Consider the following 12,593-nt stretch of genomic DNA (forward strand, 5'->3'; position numbering starts at 1 on the left):
GCAAAATATACATTTTAAGGAATAAAACACTAAATATTAACGTTTATAATTCAAGTTTATGTAAACGAACAGTTTTTAGTCATATCAAATTACAGATTTGGGTTTTGCAGATGAGTGGAATATATGATTGGATTATATCAACTCATTTATAAACACTAAACCTGTTTGGAGCTGGAGGAATCAAAACATGGGATTTATTCAGTTAGTTGAATCATTTTAGAGGGATTATTAGAATTTTATGATTTTGGGAGATTTTGGAAAAACAATAAAAATCTGGGACCCTGATAATTAAGGATCTTTGTGTGTCAACACCCAATAAAGGTCCTCACTGAATAGATGAATAGTTTTATTACCATCATTATCACCTCAATATGAACACGTCAATAAACCAGGTCAGTTATTAAAGATGTGCTGACCTGTGTGGTGGTCAAGTTCCCACCCGTCCCACCCCCCCTGCTGGGATATCGATCAAGGAAGAGGTAATATTTAATAAATGCAGTGATTGTAAGTGTTGACCAAAACTCCAAACCCAGAGTGGTGCTGTCACGGTCTGTTCGGGGAAGGAAGCTCACAAAGTGTTTGTCCGGGAATTAGAGAGTCGAGCAGTGAGAGAGGAGAAGAAAGGAACAGGGAGGGAGGGAGAGAGAGGGAGAGAGAGGGAGGGAGAGACAGAGGGAGACCTGGGAGTGAAGTGCTCAGTGAACCTGAGCTCGGAGGCATTTCTCCTCAGTCGGCCGGTGAGAATGAACAACACTGGATGTACACACTGGATCTGCTCTCACTGAAGAACATCGCAGAGGTAACTTCACTGTTGTTTAAGCTTTTTCTCCTTAGGAGTAATGAAGCTGCTGTTTCCTGTTTTGTGAATGTGGCTCGTTTGCACTGAAGGGAATTCCTTTATAGGCCTGAAATGAAAACAAGTGTATGAAAGTCAAAAGAGTTGAGATCAAGTGTGTTTATGTCTTAAATCTTAAGTTTTGGGGATTCAATATAAAAACATTTTGTGGTCTTTATGTAAACTGAGCAATGGTGTCAAGTTGTGAATGATATCATTTCAATTTCATTCTTTGTTTAGATAAGTTTTCGAAGGATTTGAGTGACTTTTTCAATTTTGGGATCAAAACAATTAAAAAAAATGTAATTGCACATTGTAGAATTTTTGGAATCTGGACACATGAATGCATTTTGGGATTAAGTTAATTGATTTTGGTTTGTATGACAATTAAAGTCACCGAAGGAAGAAAGCTTGGGATTGTATGAAATGAATACTTTAGGTGGCAGTGACCAAATTGTGAGATTGTGTGGGATTATCTCAGATCATGTTTGGGGCTTTACTGATGTTTGGGATCAAAATAATCAATAATAACCAATACATAAGTTTGACCAAAGTGCAATGTTGAATTATTTCTAGTCGCAGCCATGGAGTGCATGAAGAACTGCTGCAAGCACTTCCTGAAGCAGAAGGGCGACTATGAGACCCAAGGTAAGCAGATGTTCTGCACAGCTGCATCTCTCACGGTCTGTTTGTGTTTCTGATTGTGAACTTTTCTCCGTTTCCAAGTGATCCGACTGAAGATGCCTCCCATCAAGGCCCTGACCCCAGGGCCGGAGCCAGAGGAGGTGAGGAGGGGGGTCACAGAAGATTACCTCCTGTCCAAGCTGCCCCCCGGTGGCAGGGAGGTGCCGTTCGTCCTGCCGACCTTCAAGGCGTCGTACGTCCAGCCCCGAGGGCGCCCCCCCGCTCTGCAGTCCGGGCCGCAGAGTACGTACCCACTGCAGAGAGCTCACCTACCACTAAGATCATTATATCATCATCATGGAGGCAAACTTTAGAAACCGGTCTTCAGTGTTCGTGTTGACTTAAAGGTTGGGTTGGTAAATACATCTACATCTAAGTGTCTGTGAACACGCTCACTGCACAATGTGGCGCTGCTACTCGTTAAGATTCATTCAATCAGAAAAAACAAACGTGAGAAGTTCACCTTCAAGGCTTCAGGACGTAGACGTCAGAGGAGGTGGAGGAGGAGGAGGAAGTGAACACTTTCCCAGAGGAGACTGGATCTCCCTCTTTCTGTTGTTGTTGCATTTGTTAACTTAACACCTCCGTGACGGTGGTTGAGTTTTCATCCCAGTCAATAGAAGGATATTTGTTTGGGAAGAACCCTTTGAGTTTAGTTTGCTGAATCAGGATTTTCCTTTCACTTATCTTAACATTGCAAGATACGGTGTTCTTCAACATATTCCCCCTTTTCCCCAGGAGTCATAAACGGATCTTTATGCATATTCAGAAAACTGATATCTATGAAAACTGTGCGAAATTTCGGTATTTGTTCTTTCTTATTTCACGGTTTGGTTGACTTAAGGGAGAGAAACTACTAGTTTCTGTTCTATTGTCCTTTGTTAGCGCTGTTTGATTAAATGTATCGAGCCATTAGGCCTCTGTCGGCTTTGTCAGCTAAAAGATTGGATGATTATGTGTGTAGATGATTCCCTAAAGTGGTGCAAGATAAAGACACTTGTAATTATCACATGAGCATTTATCATTAGTTCATCTAGGGCTTGAATAACATATGTGACACGTGTTAACCCCAAACAGGGTTAGTTAAGGTTCACACGTTTCCTCCACCTGAACCAACCCGAGCGCTGAAGACTCACTGTTACCAAGATACCTCGTAGGTTCATTAAAATCAGCTCAGTGGTTACTGAGGTATAATCTGAAGGGACCAGGACATCCTGTTTCTAAATGAATAGTGTTTCAGCTCAGTGGCTGGAAAGAGGAATCTGGTCCAAATGGAAGTTTCCTCACCTGCTGCCCTGCTCTTTGTCTGCAGGCTCCGCTCGCTGCACCTACGCAGAGAGGAAGGCCGAGCTGCTGGGCTCCAGTCTCTTCACCTTCAGCCCGGAGTCCAGCTTCCATCGGGGTCAGACGGCCGAGTACATCTCCCCCGGATCGACCCGCAGGTGTCCTCCGAGCCCAGGTAGCCCCGACCTTCTGCTCACAGAAACCAGAGCTTTAGACCAAATCATTTCTGCAGAACAATAAGTAAAGAAATCGATTGTGTGCAGAAACGTACTCAGCACAGGGGGATAAGGAACACTCCAAATAAATGGTATTAATTGCTTAGACAATAATGAATTAAAGAAGAAAGTAATATTTCATATATTGAAAGTAAAAGTACATTTTTTGCCAGTTAGAAATCAATCACCTGCACATTTACATACATATACTTATTACAATTGTTTTAAAGAGTCTATGATAACATTAAGTTGTACATCTGAGAAGCTAACTTTATAATCATTCAGTTTACACACGTATACATTAGTAAAACGTCTTGAATTTGTTTATCACTATATAACTGTGAGTCCTGATACAGTATCTTTGTAGCTGTTTAGGGAAAAGTGCTGTAAATGTAAGGATGAGAATTTACATGTGTCCCCGATCTGATACCAGACGACCACAGATGGACGTGTGATTACTGATGAATTTATTAAACTGGTGGTTTAATAAATCCCCCCCTCCCCCAGGTTTGATTCTGAAGCCGGGCGTCCAGCAGCGTCTGAGCAGCTCCATGTATGATCTGTCCAGTCCTCAGAGTCACATACAGGTGAGAGCGCTCTCTATCTAATCTGTGTTCACACAACGTTTCTCACCCTGTGTCAACCCAGACTAAATATAGTTTTACAGTTTCCACTCTCCCCGGCAGCCGGGTGGAAAACTGCCGACGGCCAAACAAGCAGGTATTTTGATTTGAGGTCATTTCACCCAGAGGTGTTGAAACTGAATGGAGGAGGCCAACATCTGAAAGTACTGACGTTTAGATTATTCTGGATTTCTCTATGGATAGTAAAAACTTTGAATACTTGAAATAATCTTGGTACATTTGATTGATTGATTTTTTTGCGGCTGAACCTGGGGAAACCTTCAGTCGTCATAAAAACTCAAAAGGTGTTGTGAGTGTGAAAAACATGCAGCCTCCGTAAAGTATTTAAATATGAAAGAGCCATTCTAGGGTAAAGAAACAACAATTCATACATTTTAGTTGAAACACACTAGTGAAAACATCACCAGGATTATTTCATAATCAATTTCTGCCAATAAATTAGTTTCACCTATACTTTACACTAGAAACCTTTGATAAAGAAAGTTTTGTAAAACATAAAATTTGTCAAAGATTACATTTTTGATCTATGTCTTATTTGGTCTTTCGTATGTCTTTAAATTTGCGCTCCAGCTCTTAATCCTCCAGGTCCTCTTTGATCGGGACCTGTTGATTCTCTCGGGCCGAGAGCTGTTTAATCTCCTTAAAGGAAAGAATGACAGAGTCGGGGCGTGTTTCTTTGTCACATAAAGGATGTGGTACCGTTTGTCAACATCTCAATATCAATTGACACAAATTGCAGAGGACGAGTGTGTGAAACAATTAATCAAACATGTCTCGCCCAGAACCTCAGAAAATACCAAAACGTCAGGGAACTCACTGGGATGAACATGGACATCTTGTATGTTTGAGACAACAAGGATATGCTGTGTTTCCACCTTCACCTCTCTTGATGTCACCTGCAGAGGGTTTACACGTTTCAGTTCAATTAGTTCAGATGTTTAGTTTGGCACCGAGACGAGCAAACAGTAGCAAGTGATGAAAACATAAAAAGTCACAGTAGCCTGGCAATAGATTTAACAATAAACAAATAACCTGCTGTTTCTACGGGGAACAGGGAGGAGGGAGGAGGAGGCTCGTCGGCCGAGCTCCTTGTTGTTGGTGGTTCGCTGACTTTTATGTATCCCACAATGCATTGTGAAAACAGGCGCTGTGAGTTTGGATACAACTTCCCTTAAACGATAGAGTTTTATACGTGTGATTTGCTTTGTTTGCTCTGCAGCGTTTCGACTCGTCCTCCAGTGTCCTCAGCAGCACGTCCTCAATGATGGGCTCCATTGAAAGCAGCCTGGGTAACAGACACACACATTTATCTCCACGTTATCTGCACAACACTTTGAATTCTGGATCTACTTAATATTGTTTATGAGGGAGGAAAAGAAACAAGATCTCAGCTCTTACTTCCTTGTTTTCAGACGTGACTAAGTCGGATTAAAACCACTCGGCATTGTTCAAACATAGAAGAACAGACACACTAATCACTTCCATGGTTACATAAAGTTGTGTTAGTCAATAAGGGGATATCAGCTTGATATGATATTAAATAAATCATTTGTATGAAGATAAAGTGTTTTTTTGAAGGTCCTTATAATATGAAGAATTAATTTGTGGAAAGACACTTTCAACCCTTTCCTCAATTGGAAAAACCACAAAAACTGTGATTATTTGAATTAATTAAATTTAATATCACAAAGAAAACATGTTGAACATCATTGTATTAGATTCAAATAAAACACTAAAATGTTGATTATTCATTAACAACCTTTTGAACTTCCCTCACATCCTCTCATTGACTTCATATCATATATAATAACACATCATTAATAATAACACTATGTTGAGTAGCTTGTTATTGTTGTGTCCTCTGGATTCAGACTCCTTCACCCTGTCTGGGGACGAGCGGGAGCTGGGGAAGGTTTGCGTGCGGCTCAGCTACCAGGAGGCTCTGGAGCAGGTGTGGATCACGCTGGTGCAGGTACGGTTACACTCCCAGAGGTCGGGGGGGCACAGAGGACACAAGAACCTCCATTGTGCTCCTCTGTGACTCTTCTCAATGGCGCCTCTGTCTCTGTTCACTCCTCTCGTTGCTCTATTAACTTTGGCTCGGACGGTTCGGAAGGAAAAGGTTGACTTTTAAAAAGAAGTGATCTGATGAAAACACAGAGCAGCTGAGACAGGGAGCGTTCAGTCCGAGGGAAACAGAGACAGTGTGAACGTGTTGAGCATCTGAGGTGCAGGGCCGTGCTCTTACTCCTCAAGGAACAGGAGCATAAATGAAAAAGGGGCACCAGCATCCCACCCAAGGTTCGAGTTTTGGTCAGGTTTCATTTTACTGGTCGCAAACTGATTTCTTTCATCAAGATCCATGAATGATTCCCTGTGAAATGAGTGAAAATGTAAAAAAGAACAAACACTCACCTTTAGGAAATGAGGGGAAAAGTTTTTCTGGATCCAGACCCAAGTTATAACATCCAAGTTATGTGGAAAGTATTTGCACCAATGACTGAAATCGTGTTGTTCTGGAGTCTTTTGTTTGTTTGTATTTGATTCTCTTTTGCTAAGTTTGTTCTGAACTTTAGCCTCCGAATCTTTTCACCTGCTCACTTCTTCTTATTCTTCTTTTCTTACCAGTGTTCAGACCTCAACATTCAGCCGGATGGAGCCGAACCACCCAGGTTTGGTTTTAAAGGGATCATCACCATCCCCAAACCCATTCAGTTCAAGAGCTCAGTGAAGGAGTACAGCCAGGTAATGGGGTTTGAAACACAGGAATGTTCTGTAAGATACCTGAAGGTTGACTTTCTGTTTGTTTATGATCAAAACTGTAATTCTAACACAGGTTATAAACCCTTAAATTAAAGAATATGATCTATGATCTGACTATATTAAAAATTGTATATCACAATTTGACCCCTGAAAGACTTTACTTGCTATCAACTCATGTCCATTCTTTGAAAATTAAATTAACAGAGTGTCTAGTGGTGGAAACTAAGTCTAATCTTTACTTTCCCCTCCTTCTTGTCTTCAGGACGTGTCCTTCATGGAGACGTTTGTGTTTGCGCTTCATCTCCAGCAGTTGCGCTGCAGTGCGTTAGTTCTGCGCTTGCAGACGCACAACCCCAAGAAACGCACGGCGGCAGAATGTGTCCTCTCCCTGCGGCAGCTCGGTCCTCAGGAGACGGACCACTGGCTCGACCTCAACTCTCCGTCCAAATCCTCGGTGAGTGTTTACTTCACGTATGACGAGTCGGCAACATGGCTCTGACGTCTGGGTTCTGCTCTGAAGTCGGACACGACCTCTCAGACCAATCTCAGCTGTCAATCATGTGTAACCTCATTTAATTTCATCAGAAATCAAATTAAAGCCAAACTTACCAGAAGCACTTGAGCAAAACTCAGTGTGATAAGAACTATAAAATGACAGAATCCATCCAGTTTGACATGTACTTTAACTTTTTAGTCCGCCACATGTCCCATCCACTAACATGGAGGAGGCTGGGTTTATGGTCTATACCGCAGTCAGCCACCAGGGGGATTTCACTTTTTGGAAAGCTCCTGTTGTTGTCAATCTTTATTTATATTCTACTGTCGTTAACTGATGATGATGGAGGTTGATCTTTAAAATGCAGAGAGCAACGTAATAACTGAAAATAGGAAAATTAATAATGTTTGCTGACTCATGCTAAACCAACCAACCTGAGGCTTTAGTTCCTGGTTCGATGTCCGACCTCTGAATGGCCTCTCGTGACTCGACCTCATATATTTTGCAGCAGCTGATGTATTTCCCACTGTCCAGCTGCTGAGGCCAAGAGGAAAAAACTCTGTGTGGGAATATTCCAAACTTTTACTACTTATCCTCTTCAGCATTTCCTCTGTTGGCTGCTGTCTTTTACGAGCCTGTTGTGTACGAACAACGCGAGTGTGTGCCTCATAAATCTGCCCCTGAGACGGATTGCAGCCCACGGGCCCGCCGTACCTTCTGGGTAAGATTGAAGCAGAGCCAAACTTTGTGTTGTTGCATAACCACAGGAGAAAGAGAAAGGGAATTCATTATCAGGAGCAATTGGGAAACAGGCGCTTTATTGGAGAGAGGAAACCAGAGAGTGGATTCTGGAAAGAGCTGGAAAGTGGGTCAAACCTCAAACCAGTGAGTGGCTCTGCTGATAAGTGGGCAGCCGTCTGGCCCAGTGACTGTAAGATGTGAAGTGCAGACGGTGAATCATCCATCGATTATCAGAGGTGGCGGCTTCATCCGGATGGTGATTTCACACAAAAGAGCCAAAGTGTCCAATTCACGACGGCTCGGTGGAGGCTCTCGGGGGCCAAAGACCTTCAACGTCTGTAGAAAAATATCAACAGCATTTTGGGAAGAAGCAGAGGAGTCTGCTGGGCTCGCAGCTCTGTGAGGGTGGACTGTAAAATGCTAACATATTGATAGTAAGCAGATATCATTTCCAGTATCAAGAAGGTAGCAGTAAGAAAGTTATGTTTATGAGGGAGAAAAAGAAACAAGATCTTAGCTCTTACCTCCCAGTTTTCAGATTAAAACCACTCGGCATTGTGCAAACATAAAAGAGCAGATACACTAATCACTTCCATGGTAACATATAGATTGTGTTAGTCAATAAGGGGATATCAGCTTGTTATGATATTAAATAAATCATTTATATGAAGTTGTTTTTTGAAGGTCCTCCACTTTTATGTCTTATAATATGAAGAATTAGTCTGTTGAAAGACACTTTCAACCATTTCCTCCATTGGAAAAACCACAGAAATTGTCTTTATTTGAATTAATGAAACTAAATATGACCAAGAAAAACGTGTTGAACATCATCTGCTTCGATTTACATATTTGGGGAAGATCGAAACACTAAAATCTTGATTATACATTAAAAAACTTTTAAACTTCCCTAACATCCTTTACTTGACTTCAACTCATATATAATAACACATCATAAATAATAACACTATATTGAGTAGTTTTTTATTGTTGTGTAAGAAAGTTCCTGGTTCGAATCCCAGTTCGACCGGGGTCTTTCTGTTAGGAGCTGGTTGTTTGCATGACCCAGCTTCCTCCAGGTACCGTTGCACCAACTTGACTGTGGGTGTGAGTGTGAGTGTGAAGGGTTGTTTGTCTCTACATGTCAGTCCTGTGTGCACCCCCGCCTCTAAATGTCAGCTTGTATTGGTTCTCCCTCCCCGTGACCCTGAACAGAATAAGCAGTACAGATAATGGATTGAATTTCCAGTAGTAGCATTTGCTGATTAGCACAAAGCAGACGATTACAACTGTGGCTGTTGGGAAAGTCCAATATTTATAATATATCATAAATATATAAATATTTATTTATAAGTTAATGCATTCCAGAGGCAGACACGTGAATATCTGCAGAAACATTGTGGTTTCACACTCTGAAGAACAGTAGCTGAAGGAATGTTTTCTTGATGCCGTTAACTTCTTTGCTCAGTGACCACTTAGAAATCTGTTCATTCCTTTTCAAGATGTTAATTGATGGATATACTTCCCAAATATCTATCGTTCAGGTTCTAATTTATCTTTTATTTAGAGAAACCAAAAAACTGTAAAAAGTTACGAGCTGTGGTTGTGTATGAAATCTGAACTGCACATGAAGATGTAACTGATTGCTGTTTCAGGTCTGTCACGCGGAGCTGCATCTCACCACCTGCTTCCAGCCGGTCAACGGTCGCATCCAGCTCCAGATCCTCGCCGCTCAGAACCTCCCAGCGTCCTCCTCACCGCTCACACAAGGTAGGTGTGATGGGAGCTGGTGTCTGAACGAGTATCCGTTGTGTCACCGCTGACTCTGACCTCCTCTCCTCTGCCCGTCTGAAGCCTTCTTCGTCAAGGCCGAGATGCACCACCTGGGCCAGGTGCTGATGAAGAAGAAGACCCGGGTGATGAAGGCCTCTGGGGGCCAGTGTAAGTGGGCGGAGACTTTTCACTTCCAACTGTCCACGCTGGACGACGCCTGCTCGCTGACGGTGAAACTCTACAGCCGCAGCTCGGTCCGGAGGAAACAGTGTCTGGGACAGGTGAGCTACAGGAGGAAACACTTCTTATATGTTTACTTTACTCCCGTTTATGGTTGAGATCAATAAAAGAAGTCACTTTTTTATCAGTTTGATTGTAAAATACCGTCAGTAAATCAATTTCTCGTAAATCTGTAACTTATAAAGTTGAAATGGTTTAAAACTGTTTTAAAGTCTTTAATCTTTCCTGCAATTAATTAAAAGCTTCAAAAACAAATAACTTACTTCTTCTTGCTTTCCGGTGTTATAATGGGAGGATGTTGACATTTTGAACATCGGCACAAATGAAGAAATATCATCTTTGAAGCAACATGTCGAACACATCATGGTTCTTATGTGAATTAGATTTATTTGTGACTTTATATGTGCTAAAAAGAAGTGTAACCGTAAATTGACTCAGTAAAGTCAGTGAATCTTCATTTATCTTCCAAGAGGATGATTCTGTGATTTCTTCCTTTTGAATCATGTTGTGAGATCAACTCTATAAAAAGGTTTTCAGGTGTTTTGAAGTCGATTCAAACTGAGATGATCTTGTGGTTGTTCCTCTCAGTTCCAGCTGGGACTCGACAGCCCTGGACCCGAGGCCGTGGAGCGGTGGAAGGACATGATGGCTCACCCGGAGAAGGTGGTGACAGCTTGGCACCGGCTGAGCCAACCCAGTCGCACTTCCTGAACCTCTTCCTCTTCTTCCTCTTTACGTGTTGTGGATGCTCTCGGGTCAGGCTGCGTCTGCTTGCTGCTCCGGTCGAGCGGACCACAGTCACAGTCGACTCAGATGGACCAGACTGTAAAACACTGGACGTGCTCACTGGGAGAACTGGTTTCCATGGAGGTGCTGCAGGTGATTGTTTGTAATTAGAGGTTTAGATCAAAGTTTTTCAAGAGGTTTTTGGTGCAGAAAATAACATTTCTAAAACAACAATTGCTTAACTAGCATTAATTGAGCTGTACATATTGCTGTGTTTTGTAAGTCACATATTTGTAGTGAAGGTCAGTTTACAGAGAAAGTGACGATAAAGCCAAACATACTGTAATAAAAACTTTAGTATAAAACTCCTCTGAAAGGATCCTTCTGCCAATTCTATGTTTTCTTATTGTCAACAAACCCATAAAAAAAGACCAAAGCCATCACAAGTCGGTTTCTTTTTGATTTTCTCACCCAGTCGTTTCCACATAATCTTTAAAAGTGGGTCAAATATCTGGAGAATCTATTCTTCAGGTAAATTTAACTTCAATGGGAGTGAACACTGGGCTGAACCCCTTCAGACGCAGGATGCTGATTTCCACTGAAACAAAGGAAAACCACTTGTGTTTCCAGCTCAGCAGCTCAAAGCTCTCTGATCGATTCACTCTCGGTTTTGGTCTTTTCATGGAATTCACTGACAAATACAGAAAACATAGAAAATCAGCCGACTCATCCTTCAGTTCTCTAAGAGCTGAGGTAGATCTATAGGACGTCATGTTACTGTGCAACACTGCAGCAGATGTACCAATACGTAGCTGTACGCTTTTTATACAAAGCACTTTAATTTTGTATGTATTTAATGTTAAACATTGACAAATAAAGTAGATATAATATGAAATGAGTGTGAGTGTGTTTATTTAAAGAAGTAGATTATTTAAGTGTTTTTTTTTTTCTGCAGAATCTAGTAAACGAGACAATGGCACATTTATTTAATCGTTTAAATGTGACCATGTAGGACACATTGAGTTTCTTCAGTGTTTCGTTTGTAGCACTTTGAGGAAAACCAGGCCACGGCCGTCTTCAGCAATAAGTACCCAATCCACCCAGTGTGCAGGACTTGTAAAGTGGGTCAACAACCATAAACCATTGTGTGACCATGTCCCTCTTTATTGAAGAGGCCACAGATTGAGAAATCTCAAGGCAAACATCTTGTTTTTCGATTTCACCTTTCAGTTAAAAGACAATCTGATGCTCTGTGCTGGCAATCTCATCCTCAACTACCCAGCAATAACCATGGAATTCACATATATAAGTTATATGTAGTTGAAAATCCCCCGAAAAATGAGCTGCAGCAATTTTAGAAAGTGTGGAGTTTTATTTCTTTTCCACGTGTCCATGTTGTGACATATAAAACAAAACTTTAAACCATCGTAAGGTTTTCAAATCATCACTTTTGAGCCCAAAGGATGGAAAGTTTGTTGTATTTGTGATAAAACCCCCTCAGCTGTATCATCCCGGACGGATTCCTGTCTCCAGTTCGGCCTCGTGAAGAATGAGAGTAACAACTTGCTCCGTGTCACCAGCTGTAGACGTGGACTCACGCAAACACACGCCCAGCGAACAATAAGTCTGTGGACCAAGAAAACAGAGTCCAGCGAGTGTTTGCATTTGAAGTGTGTGTGACCAGGACAACCGGACTCTGCACGCGAGCTGATCTGCGTCAGAGGCCTCCACATCCTGGCGTGCCAAAAAACCATCATCTCTCCTTTGACGTAATTCATGTTTGATTTATGGTTAATGTTACACAGAGGGCATTCCAGACACGCCTCCACTTATCGCTGGGCTCTCAGCGCCGAGGAGTTTGTTTGACTTCAGCTCAGCGAAGGTGCTTGAGTCTCACAAACAGGATTCTGGGTTATTGTTTCCTCTATGTGTTCAACAGATTCTCTTCCTGACACTCGTTTGGCTGTTTGCCTAAAAGAGACTGCAACACATTCCAGTTTTCTAATGAGCACATGCCTCCGTGTGCAGGTTTCCTCACTGTGGAGACACAGTGGGGGGGTCCAGGGGTCCGCAGCAGTGAGGAGAACTCACTCCCATCACATTGAAGATCCTTAACTGGGCTTCATCCACAATAAAGGTTGGTATGATGTTATATGATCCTCTGAGACAAATTCAAACTTGCTGACAGAAATGTA

The 12,593-nt window shown here is 41.9% G+C and overlaps 1 protein-coding gene across 1 annotated transcript; it reads left to right on the forward strand.

The window, feature by feature from the left end:
- Positions 1–731: 731 nt before the first annotated feature.
- Positions 732–11,226, forward strand: LOC133015928 (tandem C2 domains nuclear protein). Its single transcript, XM_061083217.1, has 12 exons — positions 732–799; positions 1,412–1,483; positions 1,562–1,762; positions 2,832–2,978; positions 3,526–3,605; positions 4,882–4,951; positions 5,534–5,634; positions 6,291–6,407; positions 6,688–6,879; positions 9,315–9,429; positions 9,514–9,713; positions 10,261–11,226. Exons 2-12 carry the CDS (start codon positions 1,420–1,422, stop codon positions 10,381–10,383), a joined length of 1,410 nt encoding a protein of 469 aa, XP_060939200.1. The 5' UTR covers positions 732–799; positions 1,412–1,419; the 3' UTR covers positions 10,384–11,226.
- The last annotated feature ends 1,367 nt before the right edge of the window (positions 11,227–12,593 follow it).

This window comes from Limanda limanda, chromosome 12 (genome assembly GCF_963576545.1).
Source record: "Limanda limanda chromosome 12, fLimLim1.1, whole genome shotgun sequence".
Classification (NCBI taxonomy): Eukaryota; Metazoa; Chordata; class Actinopteri; order Pleuronectiformes; family Pleuronectidae; genus Limanda; species Limanda limanda.